The 26291-nt window shown below is 30.6% G+C and overlaps 2 protein-coding genes across 2 annotated transcripts in view; one reads left to right on the forward strand and one right to left on the reverse strand.

Moving 5' to 3' along the window:
- Positions 1-1965, forward strand: part of RtcB (RtcB RNA ligase) — a 77516-nt gene extending 75551 nt beyond the window's left edge. The window contains exon 10 of the mRNA XM_075365107.1: positions 1811-1965. Within this exon, the coding sequence (XP_075221222.1) occupies positions 1811-1834 (24 nt within the window). The 3' untranslated portion in view covers positions 1835-1965. The remainder of the gene's footprint in view (positions 1-1810) is intronic.
- The window catches only part of ine (solute carrier family 6 member inebriated), a 273725-nt gene that overhangs the window by 14998 nt on the left and 232436 nt on the right, over positions 1-26291 (reverse strand). The window contains exons 3-10 of the mRNA XM_075365105.1: positions 25019-25153; positions 24485-24701; positions 18159-18426; positions 17085-17313; positions 16309-16421; positions 13132-13272; positions 4681-4881; positions 1550-1726 (exon numbers count right to left, since the gene is read on the reverse strand). Coding sequence (XP_075221220.1) covers positions 1550-1726; positions 4681-4881; positions 13132-13272; positions 16309-16421; positions 17085-17313; positions 18159-18426; positions 24485-24701; positions 25019-25153 — 1481 coding nt within the window. The remainder of the gene's footprint in view (positions 1-1549; positions 1727-4680; positions 4882-13131; positions 13273-16308; positions 16422-17084; positions 17314-18158; positions 18427-24484; positions 24702-25018; positions 25154-26291) is intronic.

Genomic DNA, 26291 nt, shown 5'->3' on the forward strand with positions numbered 1-26291 from the left:
TACATTACCATGTAATCCATATTGTTCATAAATTCACTGTGTAATGAAAAAAAGGGCACTATAAGTAAAATTTGTATAAAAAAAATTTTTACAGTTTTGAATTCTGGATAAAATGGTAATAAAACACCTGAAACATCTTAGAGAGTAGTATTTTAAAAATAAAGAGGATAGATCATTCTTAAGTGAACTAAAGATAAGATACCAATAGAGAGGTTACATTTAATAAACTGATTCCCATTGATTCCAAATTTATTAATGCTGATTACAGATTTCATTTAGTTGGTTGCAAGTAGTAATTTTCATAGGAATTGTGACATTTGAATCAGGTCTGGTAAAAAAAATCCAAACATCTGTTTCTAAGATGTAAATTTGTTACTAACTATCTGCAAATGATTATACATTCTTATGTGTCCCATTACTCAGAAAACAAATCCAGTAGATCAATCTTGCCCTTTACGAGTCATGTCACATGTGTTTAACCACAGCTATATGCCTACATCTACAATTTACACCACAAGTTCAGTCACCTGTACCATTGGATAGAACTAATCTGACAAATGCAGAATCAGTATCATTTTGATATGCTATAGGCTATTCTCCTGCTACCCACATGTTCCTTTAAGAATAATATTTAGTTTTATGTATCCATTGGTACTTCCAGCTGCTAATCAAAGTCTAACTTACAGTCAGTAAACCCACCCAAGACATCTGAAACAATTTCTGAGCTTTCAGTTGGGTTCTACTGACAGCAACAGATCTTTGTTTGAATTGGATCTGATCAGGTACCAATCATATGGGTATGGACACAACCCCTAAAACAGAATTGCTCCATTGATCATTAACCAATCATAGGGGCCGAACCCAGCCCTTGGACTATCTATTGTATGCAGCAGCCCAGATCTAGCAGGTAGAAACAAAAGGCAGAGGCCTCCCATTCACAAAATCAGGTTGAAAATGTTATCTGGGAAGATCAAAACTCAACATTTATTTGAAAGTGTAACCTTCCTGTTTGCTCTTAATGACCGCTATCCTCACAAACCCAAACTTAATCGGCTAACACAAGAATATTTTGACATTATTTTCACTTCATCGGGAGCTAACAACCACACAGTTGTATAGCACATCATGGGTTCCCCAAATTTATTCCTCTGCATGGTATAGGTCAGGTGGATCTAAAACTATCTGTATATATATCTACATTACATTTTTATGTGCTGTAATCGGTCTACAGTTTGCTGCTAAACAATGGCCACCATTATGGTGTTTTGCTTCTGTGATAGAAAATGGTAACCAGCACATTCATCGATAAAAGGAGGGTGGAAGTCAAAAAACAGATTCACATTTCTTCCCCACTATGAAGAAATAAGCCTAAATATTAGTATTAATATTAATAAATATTAATATTTAAATTTGGAAATACAATGCGCTTAATATGCACACAATTCTTGTGGAGGTAATCCAACTCTTAACCATATACAACTGACATATTTTAGCCGATGACCTAAGTAGTTTATACTTAAAAAAAATTATTTAATTTTAAAGTACTTACTTTAATGAAGGTATCCCCTTCAGCTTTTGCAATTGCATAAACAGCAAGTGCAGGTATGCATATTAATATACACATTATGATACAAACACCAAGAACTTCAGCCCACACTGGATAATGATATAAACCATTGTTGTATGTAGGTGGTTCATAATCTACTAAGTTAAATAGACACACACTCTGCAACAACAAAGACAAAATAAATTTGAATGGAAAGACACTAATTCTAAAACATATCATTTCATATGAATCCTTCTTTTTCAGGTTGTCAAGATAGAATCAGAATAACAACATGTAACATCAAACATTACTATGGTGAAAGATGGTTATGGGAACAAACTATCCAACTAATAACTATTGAAATCGATGTAAGTGCTGTATTTATCTTGGACTGTAGACACCCACATAAAACTCTAATAGTTGTAATTAATAAAGAAAGTAATCTTCATATCAATTAATTATTGAAATCTATAATATTATCATTAGGAATCAGTTTTATTAGACTGCTAATGATTTGTTTTGTTTATTAGCACAACGTGTTTTTATAATTACAATAAATAAACAAATACAACCTGTTATACAATTACCTGGTAACCTGTTATACAATTTTATGTTTAATTCTACCTAAATATGAACAATTAGGAATGACTGATACTAGAACTACTGCTTTTTGGGAGAAATAAAAAATTGTTCTTTCAAATAAAATTTGTTTTAACTTAAAAGTCTAGCCTACGTTCTATTTTAACATTAAGTATTAATTGATATCATATTTCTTGATGAAAGATATAATCACTTCCTTAAATAGTGTGTGATGAAGGACACTACTATAAATGATAAAAATCCAACTGCATGAAATTGGTCCTTGCTTTTGGATATCCATACGGAAACTGACAAAATAAGTCCCTAAAAATCTAATTCAAGAAAAAAGTTAAATATTTGATGTGAAAAAGATCATTTTTGCTTCATATCAATGTAAACACTGAAATAAATGTGAATTTTTCATAACATTTTCAAATAACCAGTCCTGTATGGCTGTGGATCATATTATTGCAGTCTGCTATAACATAAAATCAAACGTTCTAGAATTGGAAAAAGGTTTTGATTGCACTATGCGTATATTTCTATAAGTATAAAAATCAACTATTTATAAAACTTAAAATAAATTTTATTGTTTTAAAATATATTTTTTGTATTGAAGTATTGTTATACTAGATGTAGGTTCCAAGTTCTAAGAAACTTAAACATAACTAAATATATCTCGCACATAGCGCAGTAAATTATCAATATACTACATTTTTTAACTAATAAATTTATAATAAGCTTCTTAAATAAGGAAGGCCTTTATCCTCTACTAGAATGACTGTTTACTGCAATATTATGTTGGAAGCTTACAACAGAACTTGAGACTATTGAGGCTTTTTTTTGGTGTAGAGATCAAGGCAGTGAATAGGCAATTTAAAAATGTTTTGAATGAACAATATATTTTTTTAATTATTTTCCTAATATGTACTTTGCAATCTGTTTAACTAGTGAACAATAAGCAACCTCCCTCATGCCCCAGTGAGATGAGGATGACAGGAAATGAGGTAGAGTCTTGAACAGACTCAGGCTGACCATTCCAGAGAGATGTGGTTAATTAAACCCAAACCACCAAAGTATTCAAATCTGTATAAAAGCAACTAACTTTTACTATGATTTGAAACTCAGAACCTTCGACTTCAAAAATCAAGTGTTAAATAATTGATTTGCAACAAGTTAACCACCTGACTAGCCTAGTGGGTTATGAACAATACATAAAACATCATAAATATTTATACAACTGAGAGTCAGAATATCTTAATTTCTTAAAAGGGGTTTACAAGTGGACATGATGTGTTGCTCTGACCATTTGCTTTTTAACTTTGAAAATTGATTATTACTTGCTACTTAGATAACAATACCATACTTCAGAAAGATTCTATTTATGGATGATGAAGAATTTTGCAAGTAATTTGGAAAATGTTTGACAGAGCAGAAGGAGCATGGAGTCTAACCAATTATTGAGAAATAAAATTTGTGATTTCCAGATTCACTTTTTGTAGATTACCACATCTAGAGATTTGTGGTATTGATTTGACACCAACTCTATCACATTATAAAAAAATAACAGAAATTTCATTGTTCAGTCTTGTCTGGAAGTGATATGGCAAGAGATAATACGTTAAGTTTAAAATCATACCATATCATTTAATGAAAACCACTTATTAGTCAACTAATATATTTAAACACTGGTGTCATAAGGCTATAGATTAACAACAGAATCTAATGAAGATGAGAGATCATTTATACAGATTATTAACAGTACTGGGTCTAAAATTAAACTGAGGAACAGTTTTACTGAACATTTTTCAAAGTATAACTTACTCTATCCATGTAATTAATTATTTTCTGAAATAGTCACACAGGATTACAAAAGATTTTCAAAAACCTCTACCTTTGAAACAGTAACATTCGATTTTTTTTTTTTTGAAACAGTAAACCATGATCCTCAAATTCAAAAGCTTTAGGTAAAGTACAGAAAGAATTAGTTGCCGTCAATGATTTTATTTATTTGTTTGATGGAATTTTCAATTTTTTCCTATTTTGTAATGGTATTTTAATAATGGTTACTTATTCTGTCCTTTATTTTCTGGTGTTTGCTTTATGTATTTATTCATAAATCACTGGTCCATTTGTGCTACTTATTCAATAACTAAATCAACAATCCTTAATACCTAAGATATTAAGATAAGATAGTTCTTTATACATTTAATTTTTTCTAAATATATTACCAAACTAGTTCATCAATAAACTATTACATTTTAAAGAATTATTTTTTATATATACTTTTTAATGCTAATATTTCATTAAGAATAACCATTTAACTATGTTTTTTTTTAAACATTAGAAATTTAAAAAAGTACCAAAATTGTATTACAATATATTTGTTTATTCTTTATGGTACACTTAATTAGAATGATTTTTTTAATATCCAAGATAAAATTAATGAAAAAATTATAGAATATAAACTCAGTTAAATGTTTGGTCAAACTAACCAATCTGCTGACAAAAGTCATTAAAATTTGCAATACAAAAAATTTAATTAATATTTTTACCAGTATTAAAAATGGTGCCGCAACATTCCAACAGAATCGAAGATATATTGATGGATATGAATTAGTCATATGATGAATATTTTCTGATAATCGATTTACACCATATAACCAACAAACAGCTATTACTTCAAATAATGCTATATATATTATTGAATTGGTAACAGCATAATGGTCTATCAGCTGGAAGAAATAGATTCCTCCCTGAAAATTAAACAAATTATAATATATTAATGTTTTGATATTTTAAATTGTTATTAATATGTTTTCAAATTACAACTTTATTCTATTAATACATCTGGCATTTACTGTGGTTTATTATTAAAGTTATTCTAAAGTTTGTTATTTAATTTCTTTACAACTGTAATTCCAAGTAGAAACTCATTACTAACAGTTAAAATTTATGTATATTCACCTAAAATCATCAAATACAATATTGAGATCAGAATATCAGTCTACAGCTTACAGGTTCTGTAGTTCATATGGGACGTAAGAAAAATATTGTATAACAGTTATACTTAATAACAAACTTTGTTCTACATCACCTCTATTACTAATACTGGATTCTGAAAATAAATGAACATTATGAATTAGCTAACGGCAAAGACAGTAGATGAACAAGTCATGCGTAATGTGAAGTACAATACAGAACAGAAAAACTGTTTGTTTACTATTGTTTTATACAAAGATCTAATTGTGTAACTTTAGAAAGATGACAGAATACTGTGCATAAAGTTTAAGTATACAATATATATTATTTAGTCAACCTATCGACTCTCTTTAATACAGTCATTCACGGGAACCGGATATTTTGAAGTGGGTTGTACTCGGGCGTTCGTGGTGGGAGGGGCACGTGGCTGGTGTCTGACGTTTCCTTTGTTCATAGCATTTACATTTTAGTCGTTGAGACGAAGCCGTGGACGCTAGACCAATGCCTGTACGCGTATGACAGTTTTGTGCGAAATGACGAATCCGTAACTGCTGTTCAGCGAGATTTCCGCCGTCAGTTTAATATCCATCGTAATGCAAGGGTCCCTTCTCATAACACAATATTGCAATGGGTAAACAACCTTCGAACAAGTGGTTCAATATTGAAGAAAAAACCACCGGGTCCCCGACGAACTGCTAGCACTCCGGAGAACATCGAACGAGTAAGGGAAGCCATTGTCAGAAGCCCACGCCGCTCTATTCAGAGGCATTCAGCAGCGCTTCAAATGAGCACAAGTATGGTAAGACGAATTCTGCATACAGACCTGCATTTCCATCCTTACAAGATAGCCGTCGTGCAGCAGTTATACGAGCAAGATTTCACGCAGCGATTACAATTTTGTCGACAAATGCTTACCATTTTTGAAGAAAATGAAAATTTGTTATTGTTAATGAGTAACGAAGCCCATTTTCATCTGAATGGCTTCGTCAACAAACAGAATTATTGCCGGTATTGGGCAGAAAGAAACCCACATCAGCTCCACGAGAGACCACTTCATAGCCCAAAGGTGACCTGTCTGGTGTGCAATAGGAAAGGTCGGTGTTATTGGACCATATTTTTTTGAAGAAAATGACGCTGCCGTAACTATAACAGCTGATCGTTACATTCCGATGTTGAATACGTTTTTCATCCCTTAGTTACGAAACTGGGGAATCGATTTTCAAAACGTGTTATTCCAGCAGGATGGAGCTACAGCGAGGGCAACGGTGGCTGTTCTCCGTAACTTGTTTCCGGGACGGATCGTTTCCAGATTCGGCGACATTCCATGGCCCCCTCGGTCCCCCGACTTGAGTAGTTGTGATTTTTTTCTGTGGGGGTTTCTGAAATCGCGTGTGTACGGCAATAAACCGCGTACATTGGAGAACCTAAAGATCGCAATTCGTCATCACGTCACCCAGATTGATGTAGACATGCTGCAAAGAATTGAGGCCAGTTACCGTGAAAAGCTACAACAATGTATTGCCCAAAATGGACATTACTTGCCGGACATAATTTTTCGTTCATGAGTAAGTAACAAATGCTTTGATTTAACAAATGTTTCAGTACCAATAAAACTTTTTTAAAGTAAATATTCAATTTTTTATGATTATTTTAAAAACATCCGGTTCCCGTGAATGACCCTGTATAACACAAATTATAAATCAGAAAAAACACATTTTACAAATTATTTAAGATGAAAGAAATTTTTAATTCCTTTTTGGTAAATTTTTCTTAAATAAAAAATTAAAAATCCACTTTAAAAAAAAACTGTTGTAAATTAGTAATTAATAAGTAAAAACTTCTATAAATCATTAATAAATATTACGAAGTTGAGATACATTACAATTCTATAGTTTTATTTAAGTATAACATTTTGGACAATAACTCATTCATTTGTTTAGTCACAATAATGATAACATGATACTCAAAGCCATTTAACATAATAATATCTATGATGTAGATAACAGGCATAAAAATATATAGAGGCTAGAATGTAAATGAGAGAGAAAATTTCATTGATTACAGAAAAATAAGTTTAATTTCTTTAGTCTCCTGTGTCTAAATCACAAAATTTTCTTCTATCTATTTATTAAATTAAACAAATAAACTGGTACAAGTATATTGGAGCACACTGAAAGAAATATACAATAATAGTGATATGTACAGAGTGGCGCAGAGAAATGGGAAATTTTGGATTTGATATTGGCAGCCCTGTAGGTATACCATAAAGACAGAAAGATGTTAAACTATAGAGCAGTAACAAACATTTAGTTTGTTGGAGCAGTGTAATGGTGTAGAACATGTGGTTGCCATAAGGGTGTTTTACCGACATGGTGAAGTGTAACAGCTGTACAAAGAGTGTTTCGGCAACAATATGAGATCCCGCCCCGCGGTCAAGTTCCTACTTCACATGCAATCAAAATTTGGGTTTGTAACATTGAAGAGAATTGTTCGGCTTTGAAAAAAAAAAATCTAGTGAACATTATTATCTGTATATACACCAGAAAACACTGATGCTGTGGAAGCTGTAGTGGTAAGGAGTCCTTGATGTTCGGTGCAGAAAATTGCCTCGTCATTGGAACTCAGACGTCAGAGCATGCAAAGAATACTCCATAATCTGAAATTTCATTCTTACAAGATTCAAACTGTCCATGAACTGAAACCTAACAATTGAGTATTGCGTCTGCAATTTTGTGAAAAACTGTAGTCTAAAATCAATGAAAATGGTAACTTTATTGAAAATCTTTGGATGTCAGATGAAGCCCATTTTCAATTAAGTGGATACATGAATAAGCAGAATTTCCATTACTGGGTACAAACAAATCCTGCTCAGCTTCACCAGCATCCATTACACAGTGCTAAACTTACTGTATGGTGTGCAGTTTTGTGATAGGCCCTTACTTCTTTGAAGATGAAGGAGGCTCAGCTGTCACTGTGATGTCTCAACATTATGTCGACATGCTAGAGACATTTTTTGCCCCTAGGTTCCATTCTCTTCCAAATCTTGACCTTCAGCAAACCTGGTTTCAACAGGATAGAGCCACCACATACACTTCCTAACAGTCTATGGCAGCAGTGAGGTCGCATAATTTCAAGGACTGCTTAAATCACTTGGCTGCCCTGATCTCCTCCAGACCTCAAAACATAAACTGAAGAGGAAATCACCAATGTCCCGGAGAACAAATTGCACCACGCTACACAAAATTTTCAGAGTTGACTTACTGAATGTTTACGCAAAAATGGAAAGCACTTAAGTGAAGTAATTTTTAAAAAATAATGTGTATTGAAATTTCACTCTTGTAGAATATATTTTCAACATCAAATAAAGATTAGTAACTTTACTTCAATTTTTCTAATTATTTAAAATTTTCCCGTTTTTCTGCACCACTCTGTATTAGAAGGGCCAGCATAACAAAGAACAACTTTATCATATAATTGTCTCATCTACAGACTTTTTGTACATCCACTGTATAGAAAATTGATTCTGCTATAATAAAGTGTAGATCTGCTCCTATTACCACATCATGCAGGCACCAAGGTTACAGTAACTAAAACAGTCCCCATATCCAGCAAGTACCTAGCCTCAGCCAAAAAACTTCATTAGAGAGAAAGGACTATAAAGCAATAAAAGTACCTCCATCCAGAGGCAGACGAGAGAACCCATCCCACCCAGTTTCTCAAATCATAATATATTTTCCAAGAATGGAAGTAGCACATTATTAGCAGACTCACCGACTTAACATTGGGCAGCTCAAGTAAATGGTGATTTTTTTTTTTGTCTTCAGTCATTTGACTGGTTTGATGCAGCTCTCCAAGATTCCCTATCTAGTGCTAGTCGTTTCATTTCAGTATACCCCCTACATCCTACATCCCTAACAATTTGTTTTACAAATCCTAAACGTGGCCTGCCTACACAATTTTTCCTTCTACCTGTCCTTCCAATATTAAAGCGACTATTCCAGGATGCCTTAGTATGTGGCCTATAAGTCTGTCTCTTCTTTTAACTATATTTTTCCAAATGCTTCTTTCTTCATCTATTTGCCGCAATTCCTCTTCATTTGTCACTTTATCCACCCATCTGATTTTTAACATTCTCCTATAGCACCACATTTCAAAAGCTTTTAATCTTATCTTCTCAGATACTCCGATCGTCCAAGTTTCACTTCCATATAAAGCGACGCTCCAAACATATACTTTCAAAAATCTTTTCCTGACAAAATTAATTCAAAAATTAATTTTTGAAGTAAACAAATGATATTTCTGACTGAAGGCTCGTTTCGCTTGTGCTAGTCGGCATTTTATATCGCTCCTGCTTCGTCCATCTTTAGTAATTCTACTTCCCAAATAACAAAATTCTTCTACCTCCATAATCTTTTCTCCTCCTATTTTCACATTCAGTGGTCCATTTTTGTTATTTCTACTACATTTCATTACTTTTGTTCTGTTGTTGTTTATTTTCATGCGATAGTTCTTGCGTAGGAGTTCATCTATGCCATTCATTGGTTCTTCTAAATTGTTTTTACTCTCTGCTAGAATTACTATATCATCAGCAAATCGTAGCATCTTTATCTTTTCACCTTGTACTGTTACTCCAAATCTAAATTGTTCGTTAACATCATTAACTGGTAGTTCCAAGTAAAGATTAAAAAGTAACGGAGATAGGGAACATCCTTGTCGGACTCCCTTTCTTATTACGGCTTCTTTCTTATGTTCTTCAATTATTACTGTTGCTGTTTGGTTCCTGTACATGTTAGCAATTGTTCTTCTATCTCTGTATTTCAACCCTAATTTTTTTAAAATGCTGAACATTTTATTCCAATCTACGTTATCGAATGCCTTTTCTAGATCTATAAACACCAAGTACGTTGGTTTGTTTTTCTTTTAATCTTCCTTCTACTATTAATCTGAGGCCTAAAATTGCTTCCCTTGTCCCTATACTTTTCTTGAAACCAAATTGGTCTTCTCATAACACTTCTTCCACTCTCCTGTCAATTCTTCTGTATAGAATTCTAGTTAAGATTTTTGATGCATGACTAGTTAAACTAATTGTTCTGTATTCTTCACATTTATCTGCCCCTGCTTTCTTTGGTATCATGACTATAACACTTTTTTTGAAGTCTGACGGAACTTCCCACTTCCCCTTTTTCATAAATATTGCATCCCAGTTTGTATAATCTATCAATCGCTTCCTCACCTGCACTGCGCAGTAATTCTACAGGTATTCCGTCTATTCCAGGAGCCTTTCTGCAATTTAAATCTTTTAATGCTCTCTTAAATTCAGATCTCAGTATTGTTTCTCCCATTTCATCCTCCTCAACTTCCTCTTCTTCCTCTATAACACCATTTTCTAATTCAATTCCTCCGTATAACTCTTCAATATATTCCACCCATCTATCGACTTTACCTTTCGTATTATATATTGATGTACCATCTTTATTTAACACATTATTAGATTTTAATTTATGTACCCCAAAATTTTCCGTAACCTTCCTGTATGCACTATCTATTTTACCAATGTACATTTCTCTTTCCGCTTCTGAACACTTTTCTTTAATCCACTCTTCTTTTGCTGGTTTGCACTTCCTGTTTATAGCATTTCTTAATTGTCGATAGTTCCTTTTACTTTCTTCATCACTAGCATTCTTATATTTTCTACGTTCATACATCAACTGCAATATATCGTCTGAAACCCAAGGTTTTCTACCAGTTCTATTTATTCCGCCTAAGTTCGCTTCTGCTGATTTAAGAATTTCCTTTTTAACATTCTCCCATTCTTCTTCTTCATTTTCTACCTTATCTTTTTTACTAAGACCTCCTCAAAAATCTTCTTTACCTCCTCTTCCTCAAGCTTCTCTAAATTCCACCGATTCATCTGACACCTTTTCTTCAGGATTTTAAACCCCAATCTACATTTCATTATCACCAAATTATGGTCACTATCAATGTCTGCTCCAGGGTAAATTTTGCAGTCAACGAGTTGATTTCTAAATCTTTGCTTAACCATGATATAATCTATCTGATACCTTGCAGTATCGCCTGGCTTTTTCCAAGTGTATATTCTTCTATTATGATTTTTAAATTGGGTTTTGGCAATTACTAAATTATACTTCGTGCAACACTCTATAAGTCTATCCCCTCTTTCATTCCTTTTGCCTAGCCCGTATTCACCCACTATATTTCCTTCCTTGCCTTTTCCAATCTCCAACTATTATTAAATTTTCATCTCCTTTTACGTGTTTAATTGCTTCATCAATCTCTTCGTATACACACTCTACCTCATCATCATCATGGGCGCTTGTAGGCATATAGACGTTAACAATCGTTGTCGGTTTAGGTTTTGATTTTATCCTTATTACAATAATTCTATTGCTATGCGTTTTGAAATACTCTACTCTCTTCCCTATCTTCTTGTTCATTATGAAACCTTCTCCTGCCTGCCCATTATTTGAAGCTGAGTTAATTATTCTAAAATCACCTGACCAAAAGTCGCCTTCCTCTTCCCACCTTACCTCACTAATTCCTACTACATCCACATTTATCCTATCCATTTCCCTTTTTAAATTTTCTCGCCTACCAACCTTTTTTAAACTTCTAACATTCCACGCTCCGACTCATAGAATGTTATTTTTTTAATTTTCAGGTGACCCCTTCCTTAGTAGTCCCCACGCGGAGATCCGAACGTGGAACTAGTTTACCTCCGGAATATTTTACCAAGGAAGGCACCTCCATCATTGCTATATGAAAATGCAGAGAGCCACATTTTCTTGGAAAAAAAAGCAGCTGTAGTTTTCCATTGCTTTCAGTGGCCATATCAACATCACTCAGTACTCAGAGGACTGAGTGATGTTGATATGGCCGTTTAAGTCGTCCTGATTCATGCCCCTAACAACTACTGAAAGAGCTGCTGCCCTTTTTCAGGCATCATTCCTTAGTCTGGCTCGCAACAGATACCTCTCCGATATGGTTGCACCTTTGGTCCAGCTACTCTGTATCACTGAGCACTCAAGCCCCCTCACCAACGGCAAGGTCTCATGATTCATAGAGGAGGCATCTCCTCTATGAATCATGACATTGGGCAGCTCAAGTAAATGGTGAAGCAAATTGTTATTCTTCTGGATACAAATAATTCACCTGAGATTAGGACTTTGACTTCCTTAAGGAAATTTCTTATAGATTTCATTGATTGTGAGTTCTGTTTACAGTTCCTAATTGAACTGTAAACTGTTCATCCAGACCTCTGTTGAAGGATTAAGCAGCATCAAAACGGTAGTGAACAAATTTTATAATTAAATATTAAGAGATTAGGATAAAATGAAAGCTTGGGATATCTAATTAAAATAACTGACACATGCTATTATCTATATCAACAAGAAAAGAGTTAAAGGTACATGCAATGCAAAATACTACAATAGTCTGCCTAAAACAAACTTGTCTGAGTGTACCTGCTACACAGACTCACACCATTACTTAGTAGGCTATGTTTCTGAAAGTGGGAAAAATAGCACTATGGTGTATTCTTAGACTAAGTAAACCTTTGTAGTTTTACCTAAGTTTGTTGTAATATTTTACTGTAGTTCAACAGGGATCAATTCAACCTACACCTGTCATGACCACATATACACATATTTCCATTTCATCATACTAAAACATATAGCAGATTTGTTTATTTTTTCAAAGTAACAATATGCTGCTACTGAAATGTAGCTATAAACAACTATGAGATTTATAGAACAATGAGAAACAATGATGATGACAATTTAGAGAACAATGATGGTGAAATTTTATAGAAGAAAATATGTCAAGTCTGACTCGGATTTGGACTCAGAGTGAAAAGTTAGAAGTACTACCACTATGCTGTGGAGACTGACATAGTGACAGATTGACACAAAATTATTAAAAAAATGGTCTTTATAAACACTGTTTTTTAATCAAAAACTTTGTAAGTTTACCTTACTTTAATAATAATGAAATAATAGAATCCTTACCTTAGTAATATTTGGAAGTCCTAACACAAATGATATTATACAAATAACTAACACTAATATTTCATGGCAAACAAGATGACGTTTAATCCAGTTTGGGAAACCATCTTGAAGTGCTGTTACTACTACTTCAACGATTGCAAACTAAAACATGAGAAAAACAGTTACATTAGTATTTATCAATAACTGAAAGGCTTCTTCAACAAGACCTTCTTCTTTTTTCTGTTTAACCTCTGGAACCACCATAAGGTATTACTTCAGAGGATGATATGTATGAATGTAAATGAAGTGTAATCTCGTACAGTCTCAGGTCGACCATTCCTTCAACAAGACCTATTTTTTTCTTTTTTTTTGTTTAACCTCTGGGACCACTGTTAGGTATTGCTTCAGAGAATAAGATGAATGATTTATAGCATAAGTGAAAATGGCATGCCTGACTGGGATTTGAACCTGGGATCTCCAGATGAAAGGGCAAAATGCCACCACTTGCACATGGAGGCCGACCTTTCAACAAGACCTTCTTTTTTTCCTGTTTAGCCTCCGGTAATTACCATTCAGATAATACTTCAGAGGATGCATGAGGATGATGATATGTATGAGTGTAAATGAAGTGTAGTCTTGTACAGTTTCAGTTCGACCATTCCTGAGACGTGTGGTTAATTGAAACCCAACCACCAAACACCGGTATCCACGATCTAGTATTCAGATCCGTGTAAAAATAACTAACTTTACTTGGACTTAATGCTGGAACTCTCGACTTCCATATCAGCTGATTTGGGTAGACACGTTCACCACTAGACCAACCCGGTGGGTTCTTCAACAAGATCTGTTAAATTATAACTTCACTTTATTTTGTTCATTCGATTATATGAGTTTTTATACATGATATGTGTTAAGTAAAAGATAGCATAATAAAATTAAATTATATTAACATTTAATGACTGACTTAAATAAATTTAATTAATTCTTTATGCATTATGTACACTGTTTCAACTGAGTAAAAAATCTTAGCTAAATATAAAAAATATTTTCAATATTAAAATCTTCATTTAACAATTTTGTGTCTATAAACTTTTCACAAGGATTTTATAATTAATTAGCTTCGCTGGAGTTAAAAATTTTTTTTTTATTCATTATTTTCAGACATCCTTTTACTAACTCTAATTTTCTATATATAGTGTAGATTTATTAAAGAAAATAATAAATAAATAAATACTGCTACTTTAATATTTTTTTATTTGTAATGAATAAACTCTAATTCAGTTTTACCTTATTTGTGATAATTTTTCTCATATCAATAATTTCATAACACTAAGCTAAGCAAACAAAAAAGAATAGCAGGTTTTTTAATCTGTTATAATATCTTTTGTATAAGGTGTACTGCAGAATATTTATTTACGGGTAGAAATAAAGAGCAAAAAGGGCAGTTTTAGTTGCATTTATGGCCATAGACTGATGCCCTATTTTTCCACTTGATAGCACCACTAGCAAAGATGACAACTCCTGAGCAAAAAAGCCACCTATGTTTTACATTATGCTAAATATGAATCTGTAGTTACAGTTCAAAGTGTATTCCATAGAAAGTTTAGAGAATTTTCCAAATGACCCTAGTACTTGATTAAAAAATTATATTGCATAGAATGATCAGTGTCACAGACACCCTTTTATTTAGTACATGCTGTATATTTAAATTTTTAAATAACTACATAAAATGTACTTTCATTGTTGTAAATATTAATACAGATATAATTATCTTAAATAAATACTTTTGATAAATAAACATTTTGATAATGTTTAAAAATTATATAGGTACAAACTAATAACTAATAATAATAATTAGTATTGAAATATTTATATAAAACGGCTTTTTAAGAATGGCAACAAATAGTTGATATTAACGTTTTATATATAGTTTATATTTTCCTGTAATTCTCTTATTCTAAAACAGCCTATTGACAATTTTTGATTTATGTCATTACAGCATTACATAAAGTTTAATGTTAAATAATGTCAACCATATTCAACGTTAAGCTGATTAGAAAACACATTATCTGACTGATAGCTAGTATAATATTTGCATTTTATTTAGTTGAAATAGAGAAATGTGTATTTTAGGAAAAACATGAGGTTATTAGACCTAATTTAAATTGATAGGATTTAGTTGTCAACATTGAAACTCAGAGAATTTGTAATGTATAACTAGTCTGAGATATGAGGTTTGGTAACTCATGTGCTTTAACTGATGTACATCCACTAGAGGTTGTAAGTATACTTATAATGAAACTTCTTATACTTACTATTGTAGTATGAAATATTTCTTTCACTTTTAATCAATTATCTGATAGGAAAGGCCTTTCAAAAAATAACCTTCACTTGCTCTATCCTTCCATAACTCTCAAAATGTTCTTAAATCATCCCTCACTCTCTTCTCTAGTCCTTATCTTTTCTTTGTAATATCTCCACTAGTCTTCCTCACTTTCATTCTCTATCCTCATAAACCAATGAAGTCTAAACCAAACCAATGAAGTTATCTTTTTTTAATATTTCCATTCAGGTTTCCCATTCCTGGTGTTAACCTAACATTGTAATTTTATATTCAATACTCTATCTTACCAATGATATTTTTTTAAATTTCATTTCTAAACAAGGTTTCTTACTTCTTCATTTGTGGTCACCCATGTATTAGCAAATAATTCAAAATTTATTTAATTTGATTTGCATTGTCCGTCATGTTATATGCCTTGTATTCCTTTGGATCATCACCATTTCACTATAAGCTTCTCACAACCTTGGAATATCTGCCAAAATATTTGATTCTTCTGCCGACTACCAAAATTAAGTCTACCACGACCCTAAGTATTAATGGCACTGCTCATGTACTATGAGTCAGAAACATCATCCTTCTTTTAATTTATACTCATTCCACTCTTCTCAATCTCTGCATTCCATACATTTATTTACTTGATTTTGAACGCCATTATTTTCACAAGTATCTTCAAAAAACAATTCTTACTTCTGATTTTTACCATTTATTTCATTCTCCAAAGAACCTCATCCATAACTGGAAAACACAGAAACGGTAACAACACACGGTTCTCTTCAAGGTTATACTTCTATAATTAGAAAAAAATCACTGTATGACTTCATTAAATATATATATATTTTTACATAGTTATTTACCTGGCTATTAAGACCTAAGCAAAGGAGCATGAAGAAAAATAGTACAGCCCAGAAATTTGAAAAAGGCATTTTTGCTATTGCTTGAGGATATACAACAAATATGAGACCAGGACCTGCAAAGAGAAAAATAATTATATATTTTTTTAGGATGTATCGATTGAACATCATTTTTCAGCAATATTAAACATTAATAAGTGGAAGTGCCCAGGGTTTCCATTAGTTTGGATTAATTAATTTTACTTTTTATCATTTGAGATGAATAAGCTGTCTAAAAAGCATTATTTATTATACTTCATCCAAGTATAACAACTTTTTTTCATCAAAATAACTCAATTTTCAACATAAATAATTACTTGTGACAAGTTGTTTAATGCTGAAGGATCCCAAATGAAATCAATTTATAGGTGCAATATTGTTTATTAGATTAGAATATCCATATTAGTACTGTATTTGATCATTGGTTCAATAATTAATATACTTCTAATGGACGGTTGACTTGAGACTGGATAAAACTATTGCCAAACTGTAGCTAAGGTTAAATTTTTTTGTGAGACAAAATGTATGAAAGTATCAGTCTGACTTTGAGTTTAAAATTTCATTTCAAGTAATAAAAATGTAAGGTTATAACATTTTAATCAATGAAGTACTGAGAACAAAAGGCCTGTTAAGAAAACCATGGTAATTAAATGAAAACATTATGATTTTTAATATGTTTCTCCTATTATAATATGTAATTGTAACTTATTACAAATACTGAAAATGAAAAAATCACTTACCGTCAGTTATAACATTTTCAACAGATGTTTCATGTTCTGTAGCAATATTACCAATTGTTGCAAAAGCAAATATACCAACAATTATACTGGTAACACCATTTATTATTGTTACTGTTAACGTATCAGTAAGAATTTGATTTGCATATCTATTATAACTAGCGAATGACATTACTGAACCAAAAGCAATTCCAATTGAATTAAAATTTTGAGCGACTGCATTAACCCAAACCTGTAAAAAATAAAATTAAGTAAAAATCAATCTAGTGGTAATGTAACAGAAGAAAAAAATTATAAAACAAAAATTAAAGTACATTGCTTACATCATAAAAAAATAATACATTAATCAATTGTAATTACATTTAAAACTTACATGGACATCATTTTAATAAAAAAGTTTTTATCAGCAGCAAATAAGAAGAAAGTATAAGTCTAACACTTTATGCAGAACAAAAAATATTTTTTTAATTCAATAAGTCTTTTAAAACATTTTTTAGAAGTATTACCAGCTAAGGAATCGTTTAAAAATACAAAGGCTATTCCACAACTGGTTTTTGGTTGAGTGGTAAAAAAGAATAGGGAAAATTTAATAAAATGCTACATTATTTCTACTAATGGTTGTCGCCCACATTCCAGTATTTATCATACATACTATAACACCAGTTTTTTATAAACTCAGTTCATCAAAAACTCTCCAACCAGTTATTAAATATATCAAGCTTCCCATGGGTTGGGTAACCAGTCAGTTCTTCTAAGTGAAGAGAAAGATAGGATGCATTTAGCATCAAATTTAGGCTCTAGGACAAGTTGTTAAAAATTTTCCACTTGAACTTTTCAAGCAAAGTCTTTGTGTGATCTACAGATTTCAGATTGGACATGAAGAACCACACTTTTTGAGTATTCTGAGACAGTATCGATACAATTCTGACTCAGGAATTTGTCTGGAAACAAATATTTTAAACAAACTGATTTAAATTAATCCTACCATTTTAGATTATAGTTAAATTGAAGTTGAAACTGTTTTTTTTTTTTTTTTTATTTATACATTATCAATATATATCAGAAAGAATAATTTACCTTAGAATTGAAAAGAAGTTCCCAACGTGGGTTGAAAAAATATTCTAATCCTTTAAAAGCACCATCAAGTGTTACTGAACGTACAAGAAATGCCAAAACAAGAATAAATGGTACAACAGCAGTAAAATAAAGAACTCTTCCTGATGTTCGAACAGACTTCCAATTTGAAAAATAAACCAAAATCCATGCAAAAAATAGACATGCTGCTAATTCCCACCTTACTGCTTCTGGATTTTCTAAGCCTGAACTGAGTTGTAAAACTTTGCGGCTAAAAAAAAAAGTAGCAATTTAAAATCATTTTTTTTATTATATAAATAAATTACGCTAAAATTTAAAAATATATTTTGACTTTTAAGCAATTAAATTTTAATATGTACTACAATAAACATCTCATACATTCTAAAAGCAGTCAATTGATGAGTTGTCATTTAATCTTATGAAGTCACTGATGCCAGTTCTTAATTTCAATGAGCCTCTTACTAGATTCATATTCCTTATTCCCTAACAGATAAACAACAAATAATACAAGTTTTGCAAAATAAAACAAACCACCAAAACACAGTAATAAATAGACAAATTAAAACTTTCTATATTAATTTCAAAAATCAATTTCCACAGAATCCATATCTTCAGCTGTTATTAAATAATATAATTATATTAAAACATATTTATTTATGATTCGTTAATTTGTTGAAATTGTTTTTTGAAAATTTTGAAATTTATTATGTACAAAGATGCAAATTCTATCATCCAGTATCGGAATATCTATATTTATTTATATTTTATTTAATATTAAATTTTATTAGTACAGCGGTTAATATTTTACTGAATTATTTGAATAAAAAAAGGTATACATGTATGTATGTATGATCTCACTTTTATAAAAATGTTAACTGTCCATTAATTAACAAGGTGGACTAAATGATAAGAGCAGTCTTTTCATGTGAAGATATGTATATGTCCATTGGTGTTTTATTACTACAAAATTATTAGTGTAGTCACAGGAGAAAATGTTACATGGCAGAGTACAAGGCATTAGGTAAATCCAGGTGAGGTTTGCCCACATCTAGAGCTTATTATTAATCTTCCTACAATATCCTCCGAAGGTAGTAAGTGACAGCATGCCTTATGTACATCAACTGGGATGAGTCAATATTTTTTTAAAAAGAAGTACAGTTTGTCAGAGAAAGAGAGGTTCTCACTGAATTAATGCCACCCTTTATCTTTTTTTATTGTAGTTTTCTATAAGTCATAAAGGAACAAACAACTTTAACTAAAAAAATAATACTAAAAAATAAATAACTTTTAAAAATACTCAATAAATGCATATGATGCCAACTGGGCTGGTCTAATGGTTAATGTGTCACTGCAAATCAGTTAATTGTTGATTTTGAAAGGTTCTGAGGTGCAAATCCTAGTAAACGTTAGTTGCTTTTATACAGATTTGAATACTAGACAGTGGATACTAGTGTACTTTGGTGGGTGGGGCTCAATTAACCACATGTCTCCGGAATGGTTGACCTAAGTCTATACAAGACTACATCTTATTTACATGTCATACATATCATCCTCATCTCATTACGCTGGGAGGGGGTTGCTTATTGTTCACTAGTTGAATAGATTGCAATAAATATTAAGAAAAAAAAATGTATATGATAACGAAGAACAAAAAGTAATCTATAAATAAAATAAAGGCAAAATAAAATATAAATAATCTAAATGGAATATATAAATTAAATATGACAACTCTGATAATTATACGTTGTTGAAGTAAATTAATTGTTGAATTGTTTTGCAGAATGTATTGGAACTGACAAAACTTGAAATTAATTAAATTTACATTATGTAATGTGGCAGAAAATCTAATTTTTAAGTAAAGTATAATAATTACAGAAAATAATTAATGAGTGTTTGAGACAGTTACAATAGCCAACATATACATTATTGGTTACAGTAACCTTACTAAATAATACTAATAATAACAGATTATAACATATCAGTAAAAAATATTAGGTTAAAAAATTTTAATCCAAATATATAATGACAGCGGCCTATAAACAGGCCAATTTATATGATTTCTACTATCTTACAAGAGATATTTATTATGTTGGCTACATTTATCTTACACTCTCAAGATCAAGTTTGAAAGCATAAAATCTTACTAGTCAGTTTGGGATCAAATGTAATTTGTTTTTTTTTATATATTTGTTGTGGTAAATATTACTTTCACTACATTAACAACAATGGTCTTATTAAAAATCAATAACATTTTTTAATGTAAAGTAAGGTACATCAAGACCAAAAATGGTTTAAGGATTTTAGTACTGAATACACTTTTCTATTTCAGAAGAAGAAAATAATGAGACAGCTTCATTAAATTGTCCTAAAACAATTATATGTATCACTCTTTGGAAAGTTACAGGTAAGAATACAAGTAACATGATTTAAAATTTAACTTTAATAATTAAATAAAATTTTTAATTATTTTAGAAGTAGCTTATATTTACCTTAAATCCTTGTCGCACATATCAGCATGTTAAACATAAATATAAAACATCCGTTAACAATAATTAAATATAAAAATCACTTAATTTACTTAACCCTTTAAATTGTAGCTATTGAAATTTAATTTAACATAACCTGAATTTAATAAAAGTATATTATTTTAAATATGTAAATTGTCTTTTTTTATTAGACTATAGATGTTACATTTAATAAAATAACTTTTTTAATTATATCTACATAAATAATATTATATTAATACCATACAATAACTGTAACTAAATCATGAATAATGATAGACTAAACTACAATCAAATCAAATTATAAATAAGCAATTTATAAGTCAATATCTATATGAAAGGCAAAAAAATGAACTCGGTTTATAATATATATATATATATTATAAACAGAGTTCAGTCTGTCTTAATTTTTATATATATATATATATATAGTAGAAAATTTTTATTCATATGAAAGCATCTTCAAATAAACAATTTCCAAACTGTGGAACTGAGAAAACTAAACCAAGGACTTCTGTATTATAAAGCTAAAATAATATTTTCACATAGAAAATATCAATATTTACATGTTATTTCATAAATTGGCAGCATCCATGTCACCACAATATGATGATGAATGAATTCTTTCTCCTCTTCCAACAACAGCAATAGTGATGTGTTTGTGAGGTATGGTGGTTAAAAATCTGCGTTACTGAATAGCATGTGAATGTCAAATTTTGCATTACACTTAAAGAACTGCCACAAGAGATGCTGTTACATCATAAGCATTACTGTAAGTGCCATGTTAGTTATGATCATTACATTAGACCAGTTTACCACAATAAATAACAAAAACATTGTTATGTTCAAGGCTATTATTAAGGAAATAGCATCTGAAGTTGGAATATGAATGTGGTGTTGCATAATATTATCTTTTTTTCTTTTTCCTGTTTAGCCTCCGGTAACTACCGTTTAGATAATTCTTCAGATGATGAATGAGGATGATATGTATGAGTGTAAATGAAGTGTAGTCTTGTACATTCTCAGTTCGACCATTCCTGAGATGTGTGGTTAATTGAATCCCAACCACCAAAGAACACCGGTATCCACGATCTAGTATTCAAATCCATGTAAAAACAACTGGCTTTACTAGGACTTGAACGCTGTAACTCTCGACTTCCAAATCAGCCGATTTGGGAAGACGCGTTAACCACTAGACCAACCTGGCGGGTTTGCATAATATTACCTACAAATTTTTAAAAACACACAATATTCAAAACGTATTCTGAAAACATTACCAGTACATTTATGCATGCTGGTCAAGAAGTATTTAATTTTTTTCAATTAAATGAATCTAGGGCAATTATATCACTCTCTATATCTGGCACTAGCTAATTCTGATTTTTTTAAAAAATTAACTCAAGGAAAACAATTCAAGAATGCCAACATGAAAAGGCAGATGAAAAAGATTCTTAAGAATAGCTCCCAAAAATGTTTTTAAAAACTTCATAAGCACTGGTAGAAGTGCAGCTGCTAAAAGAAAACATACTGAAGTAAATTGTATGCAGTTTTTCATAAATGAAGGTATTCTGGACATTTTTTGAAGCTACTCATAAATGATAAGTAACTGATAACACAAAGGAAATGCATAATTTGAAGGTTTTATAATAGTATGGCGAAAAAGCCTTTAACTCAAACAAGTAGAAGTGTAGTGTGTATATAATGAAGTAAAATGATTGGCTAAAAAATGGTGCTTTCTGAAAACTGTCACATTGCACATTAGCACAAATATGGAATAAGTATCACAAACATTTATAAATAGTCCTTGGCTATACAATAAACTATCTTAATTAATCCTGATTAGAAGCAATCTCTCTGTGAGTTAATCATTTCATTCCACTTTCCTTATCCTATATTGTTACAACAAAATTATGCTTCTTCTCTGGGCAAGTACCATGGGAGTTGGATTATTGATTCCATATGTAGTTCCATACTGGAACCTTCTGATAGCTGGCAAGACCACTGCTTCTTAAGAGAAATATAAATACTGTATACTTGAGTAATTCTTCAAGTACTCTGGCTGGAAGGATGTCTCTGAGAATGAACTGTTTCATATTCAGAAAGCCAAACTAATAGCGAGGCCCCTATTAAGTAAAACCAGATTTATTGTCCAAACTTTTACAAACACTGTGGTAAAATTCTATAACAGAACTAGCACAGAATCCAGTCTGAAATGATAAACAGTTATATTTCTCAGCTAACAGTTATTATATATTATATAAGATTGTATGAGAGTTTTACATTAAACAGTTATTTTCTCAGCTTCTGTAATTAAAGACTTGTAAAGGTAATATTGAACAAATGTTATATATAGTATATATATATATATATATATATATAAATGAATTTATTAGTTTAGCATCCTAGCAGTATATAATGATTATTATCAAATAAATAAAATAAAAATATTACTTATTGCTTATTCCTTCAAAAATTCTCTCACATTAGTACTTTAGTGGTGCACAGTTCCTCACCAGATGTATAATTTATTTTTTTTAATTTAAAAAAATTCCTTAGTCAGATTATTAAAAAAAAGAATTGACTAAGGAGTAGCATCTTTCTTTTTTAAATTAAAAAATAAATTTTATATATCTGATGGTATGGTGTGCACCATGAAAGCTCTAATATGAGAGAAGTTTTAAAGGAATAAGCAGCAAGTGATATTTTTATTTTACATATATATATATATATATATGTTAATTACATTATTGTGCATAAATAATGCTACAAATGTTGTTATATATACTACGAGTATATGTTTTTAAGATGCAAGGTATTTAAATGAGGAACTTTTATTTTTAAAAGTCCTTCAGATTGCTGCACTCAGCTCTGTATGGCTGACTCGGATCCATATGGCACACACACACAGCTCCTGGCAGCTTACTCGGCTCCATCTACACAATAAAATCTGGCTCTGCACTAGAATAGTCAGTCTAGTTCCTTCATCCAGAGACTCAATTTGTTTTTGTTATGAATGTACAAGTAATGTTAAATATATAATTTACAAGTTCAAGATTATAATAAAAACAATTTATATTATAAATGAAGTCAACAATTTTATTTAATTGTATGAACCAGTGAACAACAAATATTAAGAATAATTTAAATCCAACCAAGGTATTAAACCAAGGCAGCAAATTATTCGACATGTGTATCCCCCGTTAATGATGATTTCACTAGTCAGAACTTTTAAGTTAACTGGACTAGACTAGTCCAGCTGTATGAGATTTTTAACAGATATTATGAAAAAAATTATGTATATAAAATATTAAAAATAACGAGTGTAACTTAATTCTGTTTTCTTGAAGCACTATAACACACTATCAAAAGGTGAGCAATGCTTTCCTGAAAATATCTTTATTTCTTTATACGATTTCACTGCTGAATATGAATCTCTCAATAAATGTTTAGAAAAAAAAAATTGTAACTATAAGACCTTCAATATGTATCACCATAAAACATTCCATGTTTTGCTTCTTTAGACTGTCATTATTGTGGTTTTATAGTTATGAGGATGCACTTTGAAAAAGTAGCAAGATATTTTATTAAATACACGTTTGTTTCTTTTTTTTATAAATTAGCTTACAAATCAACTTATAGACCAGTTATTATAACTTTTTTATATTACCGTTATACTTAACATGTAATAATATAGTACAAAGAGAGCTTAAAATGTTATGTTAACATAAAATAATGGTTATAACTGCTTATTATAATAATGCCATAAAAGTCCAGTAAATATTTCTTTAATTTAATGATACCTACTCAAAGAATTCTTCAGCTGGGGCTTGTGAATGGAAGGGACGAGAGATATTTTCAAGTTCTGGATGCCAACAGTTTGGTGTATTCCACTTATTTTCACATTCAGTCCATGGTTCTGATGATCGAAAAGCAGTAAAGAAATAAAATAATGCATATGCTATAATTACGTTGTAATATGTTGACATAAAAAATGAAACTACGACGCTGGAGAGACCAGCACCTGAAAAAAAGCAAATAATATAAATTTAGTAATTTATTTATTTCTTTGTTGCTTTGTACATCATAATGAAACCTATAAGTGGGTTTAATATTTTTTGTTTTAAATTTTGGAGTATTTTGAATGATTACAAATCGTCAAGTGCTTGATTACGAATTTGTTTATATTATTTGTTTAAAGGTTTATATATGTATATGTATGTTCTGATGAAAGTTACATATTTTTATAATTAAACTTAGAGAGAAACAAAAATATTCATTAATAATCATACATAACATATCTAATTAAATTAATTGTTATACAAATAAAAATTTAATTACCTTTGAGCAAAGGACAGAGTTGAGAGAAGGCACCAATAGGTCCTCTTCTAGTGAACTGACCAACAGCAAGTTCCATATAAAGAAGTGGTACCCCACAGACAAATAGTATTAAAAAATATGGCAGCAAGAACACTCCTAAGCAAAACAGATTTTGAAAGCCAATTAAAGAATATACATAAACTAATACTACAAATACCAAATCAAATTTCCCAAAGTCAAATATTTTCTAATTCAAAGAAAATTGCAAATAACCTAACATAAAGTACTGTTAAAATAAGGTTACTTTGAGTTTTTTACGTTTATAATTTAAAATGTTCTCAAATTAATTGAAATTTGAGTGTCCCCATATTCTAATGGGCTAGTTGCGTTAGTTTCTAAGAAAATTACCATTCTACAAGCATATCATTGTATTTTTTCAAACTTTTAAAAAAAAATTACACTGAATTCAAAAAATTAAATATACATTTGTTCTTTATATTTTTTAAAACCTTTGCTTTTTTAAGTTGGCACTAAATTATGGATTAGTTAAGTTATTGGTAGTTGTTTTTAATCTGGCACCATCTTCTTATAGTCAAAATTTAAAGAAGTCAAAAAGTTTAATTTTATTTTTAGTGCAGATTTTTGTTTTAAGAAGGTTTTTATTTTAATTCTGTTTTACATTTTTTCATTTTAAAATTTGAATAAGTCTATAACAAATATTACTGATATTAAAAGATCTGATGTGGACAATACATGACTTCCTTGTAAGCCTATTAAATTACAATTACACATTTTTTTAAAGTAAAAAGTACATAAAATTTTATTTCATTAAAAACTTCTGATATTAATTCACTTTTTTTTTTGTTATTATTGAATTATTATTCACTGTAAAAATTTTTTTACAACGAGGGGGTTAATAACTATTAATAAATCAATATATTTAAATTAAAAAAAAAAAAAGAAAGGAGATGAAATCTAATTCACACCAATGTGCCTTCCCTTAATATCCAAATATTTCATTAATTAAACCAGTGAAAATAAGTACCACTTATGATACTTTGTTGAAAAGCTCTCAATGAGAGCTTATTACTGCAGTTAAGAAAAAGTTCAAAATCCAATTTTTGGGAGGTTTCAGGCCTTTTTGGTTCAGTCGATTGCAATCAAAAGGGGAGGTACAACAGTCCTAAATCCAAAATTTCAACTTCTTGCAGTTAATCATTTTTGAGTTATGCAACATACATACGTATTTATGTACAGATGTCACTCTAAAACTAGTCAAAATGGATTCAGGGAT

This window comes from Lycorma delicatula, chromosome 4 (genome assembly GCF_047948215.1).
Source record: "Lycorma delicatula isolate Av1 chromosome 4, ASM4794821v1, whole genome shotgun sequence".
NCBI lineage: Eukaryota > Metazoa > Arthropoda > Insecta > Hemiptera > Fulgoridae > Lycorma > Lycorma delicatula.